Raw genomic sequence first — 17,859 nt, 5'->3', positions numbered from 1 at the left:
AGCTTCTATAGTCTTTTTACATTCCTGCACTCCCAGGACATTGCTTGGTTCTTTCTGAGCGAGTAGAAGCTGTGCCCATGGTTCTACTTGGTCCTCACAGCTGTCTCTTGTGCTCTTTTTTTTGTAGGAACTGTGTTCTGCAGGTTAGCCTCAGGTTCTTGATTGACCAATTTCTGGGGCAGTGGAGCTTGCAGTGTCCTTGTCACGGAGTGCAGTTGTTTCAGTTGCACAACTACCAGGTGTCTTTGTTGGACGTGATACCTCAGTGTGTTTTGCATCTGCTATGTGGTAGCAGATTAAATACCTATACTTCTTGCCACCTGAGTTTCTGTATCCCGTTAAGGAAGTCTGCTGGGTTACATTTCTCCTGTTGAAGAGAAAAGGTGTGTAGTTCTTTGAAATAGGTTATCCCACTTGTAGTAAGTAACCTTAAAAACATAAAATCTTGAGGGGAAATTACGTTACTATGTTGGGCAGAGATTCTGGAGAATCAGTGCTTTGCCATCTCTTGAGACAGTCAAGCCAGTTGTGCCTTAATTCCCTCCTGAACGTAGTTGCTCAACCTCAGACCCACAAAGACTCCTATCTCACTGTTGGTCCTTTGGTTTTATATCTTGGCCGTGAATGTGTGAGAAGCCCGGGTGGAAGCAGCAGAAGATGAGGGATTGTTGAGATACATCTGCCACCAAGTGTCTCTTGGTTCTGAATTGGGCAGTGGACACCAGAGTCAAGTAGCTTACATAATCTTTGCATGGGGTAAGGACTTCTGAGGGACCCCACAAATAATGGGGTAGGGACTTCTCAGGGAGGCACTGCAACATGAGGAACATTATCAGGGTACTGTGCTAAAGACCAGGCTTGTTACATTTTGTCTACTACTACATTTCTAACTTGAGGTGGGAAAGGAACGGCTAGCAACGTGAAAAATTAAGGATCCGTGTGCCTTTTCTGTAAATTCAATACAGGAGTCGCAGACCTCGTTGAACCAGGAGGCATATTTTGAATTTTTAGAAAGTGCTGTGGGCACCAGTCACAAAATGGCTGCCACTGAAGTTTAGCATCATGCAATATGGCTGCTGTAGGTGTCGTGACACAATAACTGTTTCTTAACCCACCAAACCCTGAAAAGTTGACCTCCCACATTAAGATCGAGTATAAGCCAACCTTTTCAGCACATTTTTTATGCTGAAAAAGCCCCCCATGGCTTATACTTGAGTGAGGTGGAGGGACGAGCGGCGAGAAAGGAGCCTCTCCCAACCGCAGCTCCTATGCCTACTCTTGTGAGCGGCAGAGGCAGCTGTGTCCTTTCAGATGATTTCTCATGAACAGCCTCCACAGATCTTTGAAGGGAAACTTTTCATATTCCATGCCTCTTAAAATTGCGAAATTGATTTTGGAAGGATCAGGCAACAGGTCCCTCAGCAGTTAATTGATAACAAAATGCAGTAGCTGTCTAGGGACTGGCTCCTACGTGGGCTTCGGAACACCTCATAATTAGCTCATTTTCACTGCCTGCACCAGGCTGTGTGCATTTTCACTGCCTAAACCAGGCTTCTTAATGTTGCTGAAACTGTTTGCAAATGAGACAGAATCCAAGGTAAGCTGCTCTGGGTTTTTTCTTAATAGTAAAAGAGACTGGATTCACGGAAGAAACAAGGCAGCAACTTCTATTTGTGTAGAAATTGTACCAGATGTTGTTTTAGACTGCAGATCTTGCTTTTCCGTTTTTCAACCTGTTTTCATTTGACTGTGTAGCTTCTCACCAGCACAACTTGTTACATAATCCTAATTTACCAGTAGCTGCTGCATTTCCCACCCTAGGCTTATACTTGAGTCAATAAGTTTTCCCAGTTTTTTGTGGTAAAATTAGGTGCCTTGGCTTATATTCGGGTCAGCTTATACTCGAGTATATACGGTATGTTGTGCTGGTACTAATTGTGGAGATCACACAGTATGGATTTCACACACAACACTGTTGCTATCTAGTAACAGAGCATTCCCCAGTACTGGGGGGTGGGGGAATGTGCCCCACACCATACTTGCATGCATCTTTCTTTGTTTGTCTGTCTGTCTCTCTCGCACATTTGCTTGCTTGCTCTTGCTTGTGTGCATACATACATACGAGACTGCATGTACATTTCTCCCACACACACTTGGATGTATGCAGGAAATTTTCCAGGAGGGGGCTAAAAAAGTAAAAGACTGAAGGGTGCAATAGGCTAATTTCTCACGGAAAGTAAGAAGCGTTGTACCTGTACATTTTGCCTCATTTCATGCTCTAAAATTTCTATAAAGTTACTTTTTAAATAAAGTGAAAGTTGGGAATCTGAGGGTTGCGGGGGCACCAAAGAAAGCCTTTGCGGGCTCCTTGGTACCTGTGGCCGCAGTTGGTGGTCCCTGAATTAACACCTCATTGTGAAAGCCACATCATAGAGCATATAATGGTTAATAGCTTACTTTAAGAGTTAGCTTTGAATTCAGGTAGGTAGCCGTGTTGATCTGACGCAGTAGAGAGATAGATATTGTCCAGTAGCACCTTAGAGACCAACTAAGTTAGTTCTTGGTATGAGCTTTCGTGTGCGTGCACACTTCTTCAGATACACCAGTAGTGTGCATGCACACAAAAGCTCATACCAAGAAGAAACTTAAAGGTAAAGGGACCCCTGACTGTTAAGTCCAGTTGCGAACGACTCTGGGGTTGCGGCTCTCATCTCGCTTTACTGGCTGAGGGAGCCGGTGTTTGTCTGCAGACAGCTTCCAGGTCATGTGGCCAGCATGACTAAGCTGCTTCTGGCGAATCAGAGCAGTGAACGGAAACGCCGTTTACCTTCCCGCCAGAGCGGTACCTATTTATCTACTTGCACTTGACGTGCTTTCAAACTGCTAGGTGGGCAGGAGCTGGGACCAAACAACGGGAGCTCACCCGGTCGCAGGGGTTCGAACCACCGACCTTCTGATCAGCAAGCCCTCAGCTCTGTGGTTTAACCCACAGCACCACCTGCATCCCATAGAGACTTAGTTGGTCTCTAAGGTGTTACTTAGGGACGCGGGGGTCCCTTTACCTTTAGGGTGCTACTGGACATTTTTTTAATATAGCTTTGAATTGTTACACATTGTAAAGCTTACTCAATAATTTATGAAAAATGTTTGTTAGTTTTTTATAAAACATGAAGAGAACAAGTCAGAGAAGTTATAAAGTTGATAATTACATTTCAGTATGCAAGTCCATTTCATTATTACTCAGTTTCCAGATGTCCATAATGTTCATTGAGTTGAAGGGAGATAGTAAATATTTTTTGACATAGACATATATTCAATAAATTCATCAGCTTCTGCACTTTTTCTTTGTGCTTTAATTTTATAGGATCAATTTTTCATGAGGGCAATCAGCCAAAGTTGACACAAAATTTCAAATAAATTATTATGAGAGGTTTTTCATTGTTTTGCTATTCCCAGTCTAGCTGCTGTTACCAATGAAATAATAGGATTTTTGAAAACCTTATGTTGTACTGAGTTATTAAATATCATCAGTAAGGCTAACTGAGTTAGGTTGAACATTTTGGTTATTTATTAAAATTTGTATGCCACCATTAATCTGTAGATCTCAGGACAGTTCACAATCTAAAACTACAAGATAACACAAAATACATAATAAAAACAAGAACAAACCAATAGCCCACTCTCCCACCTGTTCTGACCAAAAATTCAATAATACTTTGCAGGACCACCACATACAGTAAAATATTTCTCTTTTACTGCATTTTCTCCAACACATCAAGGTTATATTTGAATTTATTCAGTAAGATACCAGCAAAGTATCATTTTAATGGAATTTGCTTTAATTCTACCTGACACTGCTTTGAATGTTGTTCTATATGGCATTCCACAGTTCATCTTTAATATTCACTTGTAGGTTCCCAGGTTGTTTCTGAACTGGTATATGTATCCCATGTATTCTTCAATTAAGAATTTATAAGTTTCTGACAGAAGTTATTTGCTATTGTTTCCTGTTGAAATTACGAACATTTCTAAAGTATGAAGTGGTATTTTTCCCTGATTGATTTGGAACCAAGTATGTTTAAGTTCTAATTGTAGTAGATCGGCTGATTTGGGGTTATTAACAATATAAAAATCTTTCACATTGGAGATATATTTTTACAATCCCACACACCCACAAAGAAGCATGCCTTGTTTTAAAAAGGGAGTCTTAACTGATTTAGTTTTTTGAGATGGATGAATTAAATACTGAGGCCCTCTTAAGTTCTGTCTTGCTTTTCCAGGCATTTCCATTGTTATATAAAAAAAATTGTATTACTTTTTAGTATTGAAATTATATATTTCTATGTGAGATGCATTGTGGTATAATGGTAATCCTGGAATGCGTATTCCTCTGTTTATTGTATACTTAATACGTTGATAAGAAGAATAAGAATAATATATTTATATGGTACCCACTCTGGGCGGCTTCCAGCAAAATATAAAAACGCAATAAAGCATTAAACATTTAAAACTTCCGTATGCAGGGCTGTCTTTTGATGTTCTCCAAAAGTCATCTCTTTAATATCTAATGGGAAGGTGTTCCACAGGGTAGGTACCACTACTTAGAAGGCCCTCTGTCAGGTACCCTATAACAGGTACGTCCAACAGGTAGATCGTGATCATTTTTGTCCTGCACCCCAAAAAAACAGGGCCTCCCTCCTCCCTAAAAAAAAGTTCAACAACCTTTACCTGAACCACAAAAAAGGGGGTAGATCACTGCCAGTTTTTCACTCTTGCCCTATAACTTCACTTGCCCTATAACTTCACTTCTCATAGCGAGGGAATCACCATAAGGCCCTCGGAGCTGGATCTCTGTCCGTGCTTAACAATCGGGGTGGAGACGCTCCTTCAGGTTTTCAGAGCCAAAGCCATTTAGGGTTTTAAAGGTCAACACCAACACTTTGAATTGTGCTCGGAAACGGACTGGGAGCCAATGTAGATCCTTTAGGACCGATGTTATATGGTCCTGGTGGTTGCTCCAATTCAGCAGTCTGCTGCATTTTGGATTAGTTGTAGATTCTGAGTCACCTTCAAAGGTAGCCCCACGTTCATAAGAATGTGCAGCATCGTACAGCATGGTTTTTGATACCCTCTTTTTGTCTGAATTTATAGATGCAAGAATGATTTTTTCCTTGATCTCAATGTGTAATATTAATACGTATTGGTGATTTTTTGAAATTATAATAAAAATATAATAATTCATCATTTGCATGATATGCTGACTGGGCATATAATCATTTTAATTGCTGCTATCCTTACAAGCCAAGAAAGTGAATAATTGTCCCATTCTTTTAGCTGTTACTTTATTTTCTGGATTAGCAGTTGTAAATGAAATAGAAATGTTAAATTTCAGTGTTGGGGGATATCTACACCTAGGTATTTATTTATTTATTTATTTATTTATTTATGCATATTTGCCAATTCGTTTCCTTTGGTTAAAGACCTTCTATATATCCATATTCTTAAATTACATTCATTACGTGTGGCATAACTTCATTTAGGTTCAAGATCATTAACACAATGTCATCTGCAAATAAATTAGCTAATGTGTTTCACCAACAGTAGTGTTAGGATTATTGTGTAACGTGTTTGCCTTGGCAATGGAAACCTTGGCTAATAACATTGGCGACGATGGACAGCCATGTTTTGTTCCTTTATTTGCTTGAAAAGCATCAGAGTCCTATCTGTTAGCTCTGATGCGTGTCTGGCTATTTTTATATAAATATCTTTATATTTGAATCACTTGTCAATTCCCATAAATTCTAAGACCTTAAAAGAGAATCCCATTCCAATTTGTCAAAGGCCTTTGTCACATCAAACAACGCAAAGTGCCTTTGACTCTTTAAGATTAGTATGATGAATTACATTTAATATGTGGCTGAAGGAATTAGCAGTTAATCATGTTTTAATAAAACCAGTTTGCTCTAATTGTATGTATTTTGGTCTAAATTTGAAGGATGTTCTATAAGAACATTTGAACAATTTAACATCAGTGTTAATTGGAAACACAGTACAATCGTATTTAACTTGCGCAATTCCAACCCAGTGCAAAAAGAGATTTGAAGCTTTCTGCCTTGTTTGGGAAGCAACCTTGTTTAGACGATGGGCGCAGGGTGTGCCCACAAGACCTCATGAGAACACCCCAGGGCCTCTGGGGTTGAGGCACGGAGAGGGCCTTGCTTCCCAAGCAAGGCAGAAACGCCTGGCGCAAAAAGAACTTTTCAGCAAGGTTCTCTATGCCCGGCTCTGGAAGCCGCCTGATGGGGTAGTTCCCAAGGTTTGAGTATATGTGTTTTTGCGTATAAGGTAAAGGGACACCTGACCATTAGGTCCAGTCGTGACTGACTCGGGGGTTGCAGCGCTCATCTCGCTTTATTGGCCGAGGGAGCCGGTGTACAGCTTCTGGGTCATGTGGCCAGCATGACTAAGCTGCTTCTGGTGAACCAGAGCAGCGCATGGAACGCCGTTTACCTTCCCGCCGGAGTGGTACCTATTTATCTACTTGCACTTTGACGTGCTTTTGAACTGCTAGGTTGGCAGGAGCAGGGACTGAGCAACGGGAGCTCACCCCATCGCAGGGATTCAAACTGCCAACCTTCTGAATGGCAAGTCTCAGGCTCTGTGGTTTAACCCACAGTGCCACCAGAACCAAACCCCTGCATGCTTTATCCGTCTATGAGTCAACCTGTTCTTTATCTTTGTTTGGTTTAGGTAACACTATGATTCTGGTTCGTTTCCAGCACGATGGAATCTGTCCCCCTTCCTTAACTTCATTAAAGAGTTTTCCAGGTAGAGGCAATAGAATATTCTGAATTTCTAAATACAAAGCTCCAGCCAAACCATTGGTTCTTGGTGCTTTGACTGGTTTAAGTTTAGATGCACATTTTAAATTTCTTCCTGTGAGATCAGTTTGTTTAAACAATGATTTGGAGCATATGATCTGCATTGCAGTCGACTGACTGACTGACTGACTGAATTAATGAGGTGGGTGAGAAGCAGGGAAATGAAGCCATGTTGGGGCACAAGGCATCACAACCCCTTTCTAGAGTTTGGCATTTCTCTTACATCACTTAGTTGTCTTGTTTGGTGGAGCTAATGGGGGAGAGGGGTTTGACAAAGCCCTCAGATTTGCAGTTTTGAAGTGAATGGTGTCTCTTGTTCAGCCGTTGATGAATTCTTCTGAACCCTACTCACCTTTATTGACACATGAGAACCAGTGCTTGCCAGATTTCAAGATCCAGATAATGACTTCCTAAGGATAATCTAATGAACAGTAATGGTATTAGTGATCAAATAGTTTTAAAATTGGAAGTGTTAATGCCCTAAACTAGTTTGCCGTCAAAATGATATAAACCTGGTATAAATATAGTAAAAAGAGCCTCTGGTAAATAGAATGCCAACTTGCTTGAGTGGGGATGTTGCCTGGGTAAGTTTCTGACCGCGTGCTCTAAATTATATTAAGTAATATACACCAAAGGAGCATTCAAAATAAGTAAATATTCCAATACTAATGGTTCTTCCTTTCTTTTTCTTCTGTTTTAATACAGCGGTACAAAACTGGAAATCCTTTTGACTGAATGGATTTCAAAAGTAGCTCTCTGCTTCTAGCCAAAAAAAGGGTCAACCACATCAAAATGAAGCAAGTACCAGAGATCCTTGGAAATCCTACAGGGAAAACACAGAACTGTGAAGTGAATCGTGAGTGTTCTGTTTACCTGGGCAAAACACACCTTTCTGCTACACTACAGGAGGACGTTATGCCGAAATATAATGGCCACGATGCTCTCCCATTTATTCCTGCGGACAAACTGAAAGATCTCACTTCTCGTGTGTTTAATGGAGAATCGGCAACACAAGACACCAAGCTGCGCTTTGAGTCTGAGGATATTAAAGAACCGGCAACTCCACCTAACACTACACCTGTCAAGAATGGTTCTCCAGAGATTAAACTGAAAATCACTAAAACCTACATGAATGGAAAGCCTCTATTTGAATCTTCAATTTGTGGTGACAATGGAATAGATGTGTCTCAGGCAGAGGAAAATGAGCAAAAGCCAGCAAATAAGGAAAGGAGAAATAGGAAAAGAAGCATCAAATATGATTCCTTACTTGAACAGGGTTTTGTTGAAGCGGCATTAGCATCAAACACATCTAGTTCCTCTGATGAGAAGGTACAGGATTTATTTGCTACTTCTGCTCTTTGGGTAACCCGTGTCAGCTAAAGTTACCAGTGTTTGACCTGTTTTTTCCTAACTGATCAGTCAGGTAGCAGCTGATGGCTCCTACAAGGTTCTGAGTTTCGGAGTCTATTAAAAAGTCTAGCAAATGAAGTTGGAGAGGATAGACATGCACCCCCATGCTTCACTCATTTGAGTCCATTTCATCCTTCCCCTTCTCTGGCGCTCCCCAGAGTGAACTTGAGACAGACAATCTAATAATAGGGGAAGTTTTAATAATGTATTTAATGATAATGGACCATTAAGGTCCAGTTTTGAATCATACTATGAAAACAAATTTTTCATCTTTGTTTTGATGATGATGAAACAATTCCAGTTGACGGGCTATTGGAGAGGGACTATTTGTATTAACTTTGATGCACCAAAACATCATCGTCATAAACAATAACAATAATAATACCTTTATTGTCATTGTACAACCTGTGAACAATGAAATTAAGTGGGCCTTCTCCCCCCCCCCCCACTCAATCTCATTCCACTCTTTGTGCTTATTGAACAACACCCCGCCTTGCAACTCAATTGTGCTATGTTATTTTCCGTTCAACAGCCTAACAGCCCACGGATAAAAGCTATTTTTTAGCCTGTTGGTATGGCTGATTATACTTCTATATCTCCTGCCCTACATGGGTAGCTAGCCAACATGGTGCCCTCCAGTTAAAATTTCCTTCAGCCCCAACCATCTTGGTTTAGTTACCTATGTTTAGATGGACTGTTTTACTGAGACATTGTGTTGTTCAGACTTTGTGCAACGGAATGCAAAATAAATCTAGCTTCTCACACACACTCATTCTGAAGCACTTTGTTATTAATTATAAAGGTAACAAGGCTGTACCAAGCAGCTTTGGTATAGCATTTTATGATCCGTAAAAAATGTGTTTCATGGATGTGAAGGAGATAATTTTTCTCAGCTGGGCTTCTGTCTATGCTGCCCTTGAATTTTTAAAAAAGTTGTATTTGCTGTATTGAAGGGATAGCGCTCTAGGGTCGTTATTTGTACAGTTAGGTGACAAGTACCTTTGACTCAAAGTGTATGAATTTCCCGGCAAGAGACCAGGGGAAATAAACTTAGTGTCAGTATTGTTTGTTTCTTTTATGAGTTATTTATTTTGCCTTAAGTAGGTGTAATAATCGGAAGCCAGCTAGAAGCTAAGTTGTCCTTTCAATATGCAGTCCTGCAAGATGTTAGTAAAGTAGCAGAGGGGTCCATTTACCTCTGATCAATAAGAACCTCCATGTGCTTACTACAGATATCTTCTAATCCGTGGGCCACTTTTGGCCAGCTATGACATTTCCCACCAGAAACCCATACCCACCTGCCAATCAGACTCTAAACAGGTTTCTGTGAAGTTGTACTCTCCCTGAAATGGCAGGTATAAAGTTTGCGTGTATTTCTTGATCTAAAATAGTCAATGTCCTATGTGGTTCAGAGGGTCTTTTAGCAGTGACTGCAGCCATTCCTGGACATGGATGGTCACGATGATTCACACTCTGGTAGTCTCCTAGTTGGATTACTGTAATGTGTTATATGTGGGACATTCCTTAAAGATGACTCAGAACGTCCAGTAAGTGAATAACACAGCTTCCAGCATTTTGACTGGTACATGCATGACTGCCCATGTTATAACAATTTTGGAAGAGTCATACGTCTACCTACTTTATTCAGAGTCCATTTTAAGGTACTCGTGTTTTACCTTTCATGTATGCTTCTCTCCATGTGTGCACCTGCAGCCTCAAGTAGTACAATGCAAGAGGAGCTTTATGAGTTAATTTTATTGGATGTATAAACTAGCCTTAAATAGTACTGGCTTTGTGATACAGCATATGGAAAAATTGTTTGTTTGCTACCATTTAATTTTCTTGACAAGGTTTCTTGGGAGTCCTTGCAACCTTTGCATGTGGTGTATGAAATTATTATGGAATACTGACCAGAAAGAAAGTTCCTTGACCTTTCTAGAATGGTCCACAAACGCACACTGTGATCACGGCCTTGGAGCTAGAAACTCAATTTTGTAAAATGAATACAGAGTTGAATCGCATAAACACTTATACCCTCAACCTATTTTATGCATGTACCTAAAAACGTCATGTGTCTGTACAGCAGATACGAATTTTATTGGTGCATATGTCAGAAAGTCAGGAGTCAGCCATTGCTCCCCACTGCACATGAAATGGCAAGTATATGCTTTTTGACACATTATGTGTGAAGTGGAAAATTTATGTGTTCCTGAAAATTCCAATAACAGTAATGTCTAGGGGCTCTAAAGCAACAATTGATACCAGTTGTGGCTTTTGGGAGCTGTTGCTTCAACTCCTTTTACTTCCAGAGTAGCTGAGGCTCCCTTGTTCCTTTAAAATTGGAGTTCACTCTTCATTTCGAAGTACAGTCATACCTCGGGTTGAATGCGCTTCGAGATGAGCGCATTCGAGTTGCGCTCCGCGGCAACCTGGAAGTAACGGAGCGCGTTACTTCCGGCTTTCACCGCATGCGCAGACTCTCAAAATGACGTCATGCGCAGAAGCGCCGAAACGTGACGCGAGGACACGGGTTACGTTTGCTTCTAGATGCGAACGGGGCTCTGGAACGGATCCCGTTCGCATCTAGAGGTACCACTGTAATATTTTCCCTGTTACCAAATAACAGAAAGTTCATAGCCTTGAAAAAATACGAAGGGTGCCGTGATAGTTGTATCCCTTTAGCTGTGGATCTGTGGCCCAAACTTAGTTCATAAGGCTAAACGTTTTCATGAACATTCCAGTTAAAGTTACCATTCATTTGCAATGCACCAGACACACAGTGTATTGTTACCAATTAAGGGTGATTTATGGAACATTCTTCATTCCCTGCGCGCTCAAATATGAAAATATTTTTGTTTGATCAAGTTGCTAGAATTTGTAAATGTCTGCCTTTTTCTTTCTCTAAAAAGATTCCTGCTAAAGAAGATTCTTCTTTACTACTTGGAAAAGATGACAAAACTCATGTATTGAAGTACAATGTGGGAGACTTGGTATGGTCCAAAGTATCTGGCTATCCCTGGTGGCCGTGCATGATTTCAACTGATCCTCTTCTTTACAACTTCACAAAACTAAATGGTATGTCCTCTGTCTTTGGTAGTTTTGCATTTGCAGCTATTGCTATGTTAGGCCCAAAAACTAAAAGTAAAGCCACCAGTAAACTGGGATATTTTATGTGTCTCTGTTGGCTTAAATACACAAAGAAGATGTAAGCTTTACAAGTTGTACTGAGCCTTTTATTAGAAAAATAGCTAAAATAAATGTGAATAGTGTTGTAATTTGAATAAGATTATTACAGATATTTTGATCGTGGTGTATTGAACTGATCATTTATTACTCATTGATTTATTGTATACTTTACTGACTCTATAGATAAGAATTAAACAGTTGGTGTCATGCTTTTTGTCTACTAAGAAAAATAATTTGAGTTCTGAGTCAATCAGGCGACTATTTGTATTGGTTTTCTTTTCCGCTCATGCAATTTCCACAGTTAAATCACAAAACAAGACTTATAAGCTTGTTGCAGACAAGATATCGGGACAATGTTTTTGATTTGTTCTGCTAATTTTCAGATTTAGCATGATGATATAGCTCAGCCAAGAGTCCTCCATATGTTTGGGACTGCAACAGCTATCAACCCCAGCCATCGTGGCCAGTTGTAGTACAAACATAGAGAGCACCAGATTGGGAAAGACTCGCATAGTCTCTGACGTGCCCCCTTCTTTCAACCATACCCTATAAACCAGGCATCAGTAAACTCGGCCCTCCAGATGTTTTGGGACTACAACTCTCATGATCCCTAACTAACAGGACCACTTGTCAGGAGTGGTGGGATTTGTAGTCCCAAAACATCTGGAGGGCTGAGTTCGCCTATGCCTGCTATAAACCTTGCCGTTGCACCTTCCTGTGATCCAGTGTAGGTGGAAGTTCTCCCAATAGTATAACAGAACCCAGTTATGTAGCTGTTTGCACTGTGAGATTGTCTTGGCCAAGCTGTAACTTCATGTGTGTCACGGTTGCTATTTTTCAATCTTTAGCCCGTCACTACTGAATGCTTCTGAAAAAAAATTAACTGTTTGAGATTAGTAATATTATTGACTTCTGCAAGGCTTTTTTCAAAGGACTGCATTGAGTAATGCCCTATTTCTTCAAACTGTCCAGTTAAAACTAATTTATATTTCCAAAGTACACCCTCTCTCTCTCTCTCTCTCTCTCTCTCTCTCTCTCTCTCTCTCTCCATGTGTGTGACATAACAGAGTTCATGATTTTTTTTTAAAAAAGAATCTAAACATATATATAAAGAGATCAGAGCCTGAAAGAAACAAAGATTAACCCTTTCTCCATTTTTCATTAAATGTGTTTTTACATTTATGTATGTTTATATTAATATTTCCAGGTGACAAAATAATTATATAAGTGTGCCTGCTACCTTTTTCAGGACAAAAGAAGAGCTTTCGCCAATATCATGTTCAATTCTTTGGAGATGCCCCAGAACGAGCCTGGGTATTTGAGAAGAGTCTTGTGCCGTTCAAAGGAGAAGAGCAATTTGAGCAATTGTGCCAGGAGAGTGCAAAGCATTCCCTTACCAAAGCAGAGAAGATAAAGGTAAATATTAATGTGTTATGTATTAACATAGTTGTTCAGTTATCTGCTTGAAGGTTCACATGTGCCACTGCATGCATGTGTATTTATTTATTTATCTCAATTTATAAATTTATTTGTAAAGGGACCCCTGACCATTAGGTCCAGTCGTGACCAACTCTGGGGTTGCAGTGCTCATCTCGCTTTATTGGCCAAGGGAGCCGGCGTTTGTCCACAGACAGCTTCCGGGTCATGTGGCCAGCATGACTAAGCTGCTTCTGGCGAACCAGAGCAGCACACGGAAACGCCGTTTACCTTCCCACCTATTTATCTATTTGCACTTTGATGTGCTTTCGAACCGCTAGGTTGGCAGGAGCAGGGACTGAGCAGCAGGAGCTCACCCCATCACGGGGATTTGAACCGCCGACCTTCTGATTGGCAAGTCCTAGGCTCTGTGGTTTAACCCACAGCGCCACCCGCGTCCCTCATTTCTATTTATATACCGTCCTTTATCCAAAGATCCCAGGGTGGTATAGAACATTAGTAACATAATTTACACATCATAATAACAGGCCATAGAATAAAGAGGATTGTTTTCACCTGGCTCCTAAAGATATGTAATGATGACACGAGGTGAGCCTCTCTTGAGAGGGCATTCTACAGATGCCACCACAGAAAAGGCCCGTTCTCATGTTGTCACATTTACAGTTTTAGCATAATGCCATAGCTCAGCCATGTTACTTCGTATGTCATGTTGTTATTGGGTGTATTACTGCTTCAGCCATGGCACATTTCTTTCCAAGTCATTGTTCCATGCACAATTCAGCATCCCTTCTTTAGTAGCATATATATATATATACATACATTCATTTTGGGAGTAAAAGCTTCATTTGAATATATTAATAGGAGACTGTCGTTTTTCATGATCCCTACAGGTAAGGGTTTCGTTTCATTCTCTTTTGTTGGTGTGCTTCTCTGCAGATGCTAAAACCTGTTTCAGGAAAACTACGCCCCCAGTGGGAAATGGGTGTTAAGCAAGCAAAAGATGCATTGTCCCTGACAGCAGAGGAACGAAAAGTCAAGTACACCTTCATTTACGTTAGGGGAAGACCTCTTCTCAATCCTCAAGTGGCAAAAGAAGCAGGTCTTGCTGTAAAGTCTCTGGAGGAAATGGATAAAATTTACACAGATGAAGACATTTCTCAGACTTTGAAATCAAAGAAAGAATCTGATATTCCTACCAAGAGGAGGAGGAGAGCAAAACTGCTTGCATTGAATGAATCGGACGAAGGCATTGAACCAGTTAAGAATATCACCCCTGAAAAAGTCCTTGAAGGCAGAGAAGCCAAAAGGAGCACAGGGTCTCCTGTTGCTAGGAAAAAAGTTGTTGCGTACACCCCACGAAACAGAAAGGGAGATGCAGTTTCTCAGTTCTTGGTTTTTTGTCAGAAGCACAGAGATGAGGTTTGTGCATTTGCCTTCAGAACTTGTATTACGAAGCTTAATTCATATGCCTATCTATTTTCCTTGCGATAGTGTCCCAGAGGTGCCACAAGCACTCTTAATAAATGAACTCTTATCTGTTCTCTCATAAATATACACACATGCACACAAGTGTGCATACAGAAACCTATTAATATACCCCATCTTTCCTCAAAGGAGATCAAGCATAATGCACGGCGTTAACTTATTTTCTCCTGCCATCAAATATGTGAAATAGTTTAAATTGAGAGAGTGACTTGTGATGGCCTAGAAGCATTTCATCCCCAAAGCAGCATTATGCATTGGCTTACCTGTATAAATGGGCTTTTTAATCAAAACAGAATTCTTGGTTATTGAGGGTGGAACTGCGAACATTTCTTCAGTGTTGTGGTCAAGGTAGATAATGTAAACCAGTTCAGATCTCATCCTCACCTCAACCACTATTCTGTATACAGACTTAAAGGGTTGTCCATCTCTGACCCAGTGTCTGTTTGTTTTTCTGTCTCCCTCCCCACCCCCACCTATTTGAAATACATTGATAGTTCTGGGTTTTCTCTGGTGGGGCAGTTCAGTTTGGAGGACAGATTTAGGTTGGAAAAACAGCATGGATGAAAGGTTAAGCCTTGTGTGTATTTTGCAGCCTCAGTCATTACCTTGGCAGATGCTTTGAGGGAAAGGGGGATATGTGCTTGAAACTTACGTTTGTGTGTATAGAAACGGTGGTATTGGTAGCAGAGTACTCCTGGTGATGAAGAGATAGTCATAAATTGAAAATGAGCACCTTTTAGTGGTATTTTAGTAAGTGAAACATACACCAAAAATTTCCAGGCAAAGGCCAAAGGTATCTGAGGCAACACGAGTACAGCTGTTAAGAGAGCTTGGCGCAGTTGCAAAGAACTTCCACTTTTGTTTTTGATTAATCACAGTTTAGTGTGTCACCCAAACACTGAACTGTGGTTAATCTTAATCGTGGAAAGTTGGCGCAAGCCACCTTCATAATCAGTGGCTTGAAGTTGGCTTGTTACAACATATTTACGATTAGCTGCAGCTTTTGTCTGCTTTTGGATATCATGACAAGGTGTGGCAAGTCTGAAAAAGACCTCACCATTTATGGTTGGTTTAGAGAGAAACAAACTACAAGCCCAGGTTTGGATGATTAGGCAAGCCAGACTGGCCTGGTATGTTCACAGTGGGGGAACCTTTTCCAGTGTTAGGACCACATTTCTTTGTGGGTAACGTTTTGGAATCTTCATGAGTGGATGCAGCCAGAGCCAAAAGTGGATGAGGCCAGAGTCAAAAGTAGGCAGACTTTCACCTTTCGCACAATAGGTTGCATTCCAGCCACACAAAAGCCAGATGTTTCAACCCCCTCTCCATTCCTCCATCTTCTTGTCTCCACGCAAGCAAAAGGCATCACAGTTCAAGTACACATTCCAGCAGTTGAGGAGGGAGTGAAGTAAAGGCAGTGAAGGGCATAGCCTGGCAAAGGGTAGTGGCCTAGAGAGTCCCAAAGCCTGGATAGAGGAGACTAAAGGGCTGCATTTGCCTGAGATTCACCGTCTCTATCTTCAACCATAGTACAAACCAGGCCATTATCACTGTCGTTCTGTAGATTTTTACCTATCAAAGAACAAAAATCAGTCTATCGCGAGAATTGTTCACTAGATTAAATATCTATAATTTGGTCATTTTATTTTCACATTTTGAACAATTGAATAGTTTCTGACAGTGTTAGAAACTGAGATATGAAAGCTAGGAGCCTAGATTATGGGTGGAACAATTGAATGTCTAGGCATGCTTTTTTATAAGAAGACTACAAAGTTGAAAATGAATGAACGGCAGCTAAAATATTATGTTCATTTTTCACACTCCCTCCCCACCCACTCCCCTAATATTCTTAAGAGGGTCTCTTATCCAGTCTTCAGAGAGTGGCTGGAAGTGGGGAGGCAGAAAAAGGTCCTCCTTCCCTTCTACTCTGCAGTTTTAATCTGAAATTGTAGATGCAGTACTGCACCCAGAGCTCAGAAAACTGCTTGCACTAATGAAATTCCCTGTTGCAAAATGCTCCTAGAACAATGGGGAGGTTTCGAACACTGGTTTTCTCTCTCCCTACCACAGTTGTTTTAACAGAGGGTCCCATGTAGGTTTGCATGGGATCCTCTGCTAAAATGATGGGGGTGGGGGCATCATTTTAGTAGGAAGTTCTGATTCACACCCCTTCCTGATTCAGGGAGGGGCTATGCGTCGGAATCCCCTGCTGAACAAGGGGGTTTCCCTCTGTTGTTTTAGCAGAGGACTCCATGTATATTTGTACAGAACCCCCTCCCAAATAAGTGAGGGAAATGCCCCTTTCGGCAGCAGATGCAGATTCGCCATGTGAAAAGTTGTGCTAAAGAGAAACACATCCTTTTCCATTTCTCTCCCCCATCAGTCCTCCCAGCCATCATGGGTCCTATAGTTTCAGCTGGGATGGAGTGGGAATGGCAGGATCTTTCTCAGGAAGGGGAAGAGGACCCCACAGCTGACAGTGGGGGAAAGTTCAGGTAGTGATAGAGAAGAGAGTCCTGCGCTGCCGTTGCCAGATGCCAATCTCGGGGAGGCAGCATGAACTGGGCCAGTTCCTTCTCCATCTCTTCAGAGCCAAATTCCCAGGTAGCCCAATAGGTAGCTGGAGTATGAGTGGAGCTGATTGAATTGGAGGTGTGGTGAGAGCTGGAGAGTTCAACACAGGTCCCATCGCCAGTGCCCCTCCCAGCAGACATGCCCCTCCCCATCAGGAGCAGCCGCTTGCAAGCACAGTCTTCTCACTTGGGACCAGAGTGGGAGGGGCGAGTCCATTGTTGGGATGCCTTTGCTTATGTCTAGCAGTGTATCCAAAAACTCCTACTTATGGATCATTGAACCATATACTTAGAGCTGATGCTGAGACTGTGTGCTGATTTTATCAATAAAGCTTTCAGCATTTCCTGAGTTGAGATTTGGAGGGCTTCATCTTATGGTGGGAGTCAGGGCAGTGATGTCAGCTGATAGGTTGGGGGGCTGCCTCACAGGTAAAATTTGGGCACCCGCCCCCCACAGGCAGGCAGGTTCCTCATCCTCCCTTAAATTGACAATATAGTTGGCATGTTCCATAAGAAATCCCCCAGCAGACCATCTTGATAACATATATTGAAACAAAAGGTGACAACCCTGGACGTTTGGTATTTCCTTAAATGTATCCCATGTCTTCATGGAATGTTATGGAATCTGCTTTTAAATAACTATATAGTGGTGGTTTATTATACCTATATGGAATGATGTGTGCCCCTGCAAATTAGGATGACACTTCAGGCTTCTGATGAACTGGATTATAGTCCACAAAGCTTATGTCAGGGATGGGGAACTGGATCTATCTGAGGGAACTTGCTCACCCTCCATGGGCCATTTTGACTGCTGGGCGGGGTTACTGGTTTGTCAATCACTTGGTGTCATGTTCAAAGCTCTGGGAGAAAATGGAGAATTATCTGCC

The 17,859-nt window shown here is 41.3% G+C and overlaps 1 protein-coding gene across 4 annotated transcripts in view; it reads left to right on the top strand.

Moving 5' to 3' along the window:
- Positions 1–17,859, top strand: part of NSD2 (nuclear receptor binding SET domain protein 2) — a 75,571-nt gene that overhangs the window by 9,561 nt on the left and 48,151 nt on the right. For 2 of the 4 annotated variants that reach the window (XM_083615514.1, XM_083615515.1), the window contains exons 2-6: positions 6,751–6,828; positions 7,587–8,210; positions 11,201–11,366; positions 12,727–12,893; positions 13,851–14,333. In XM_083615514.1, coding sequence (XP_083471640.1) covers positions 7,617–8,210; positions 11,201–11,366; positions 12,727–12,893; positions 13,851–14,333 — 1,410 coding nt within the window. In that variant the 5' untranslated portion in view covers positions 6,751–6,828; positions 7,587–7,616. The remainder of the gene's footprint in view (positions 1–6,750; positions 6,829–7,586; positions 8,211–11,200; positions 11,367–12,726; positions 12,894–13,850; positions 14,334–17,859) is intronic. The other 2 variants (XR_014548615.1, XM_083615513.1) reach the window with 1 other exon arrangement.

This window comes from Podarcis filfolensis, assembly GCF_964270895.1.
Source record: "Podarcis filfolensis genome assembly, chromosome: 5".
Lineage (NCBI taxonomy): Eukaryota > Metazoa > Chordata > Lepidosauria > Squamata > Lacertidae > Podarcis > Podarcis filfolensis.
This window is presented reverse-complemented; position numbering and strand designations above follow the sequence as displayed.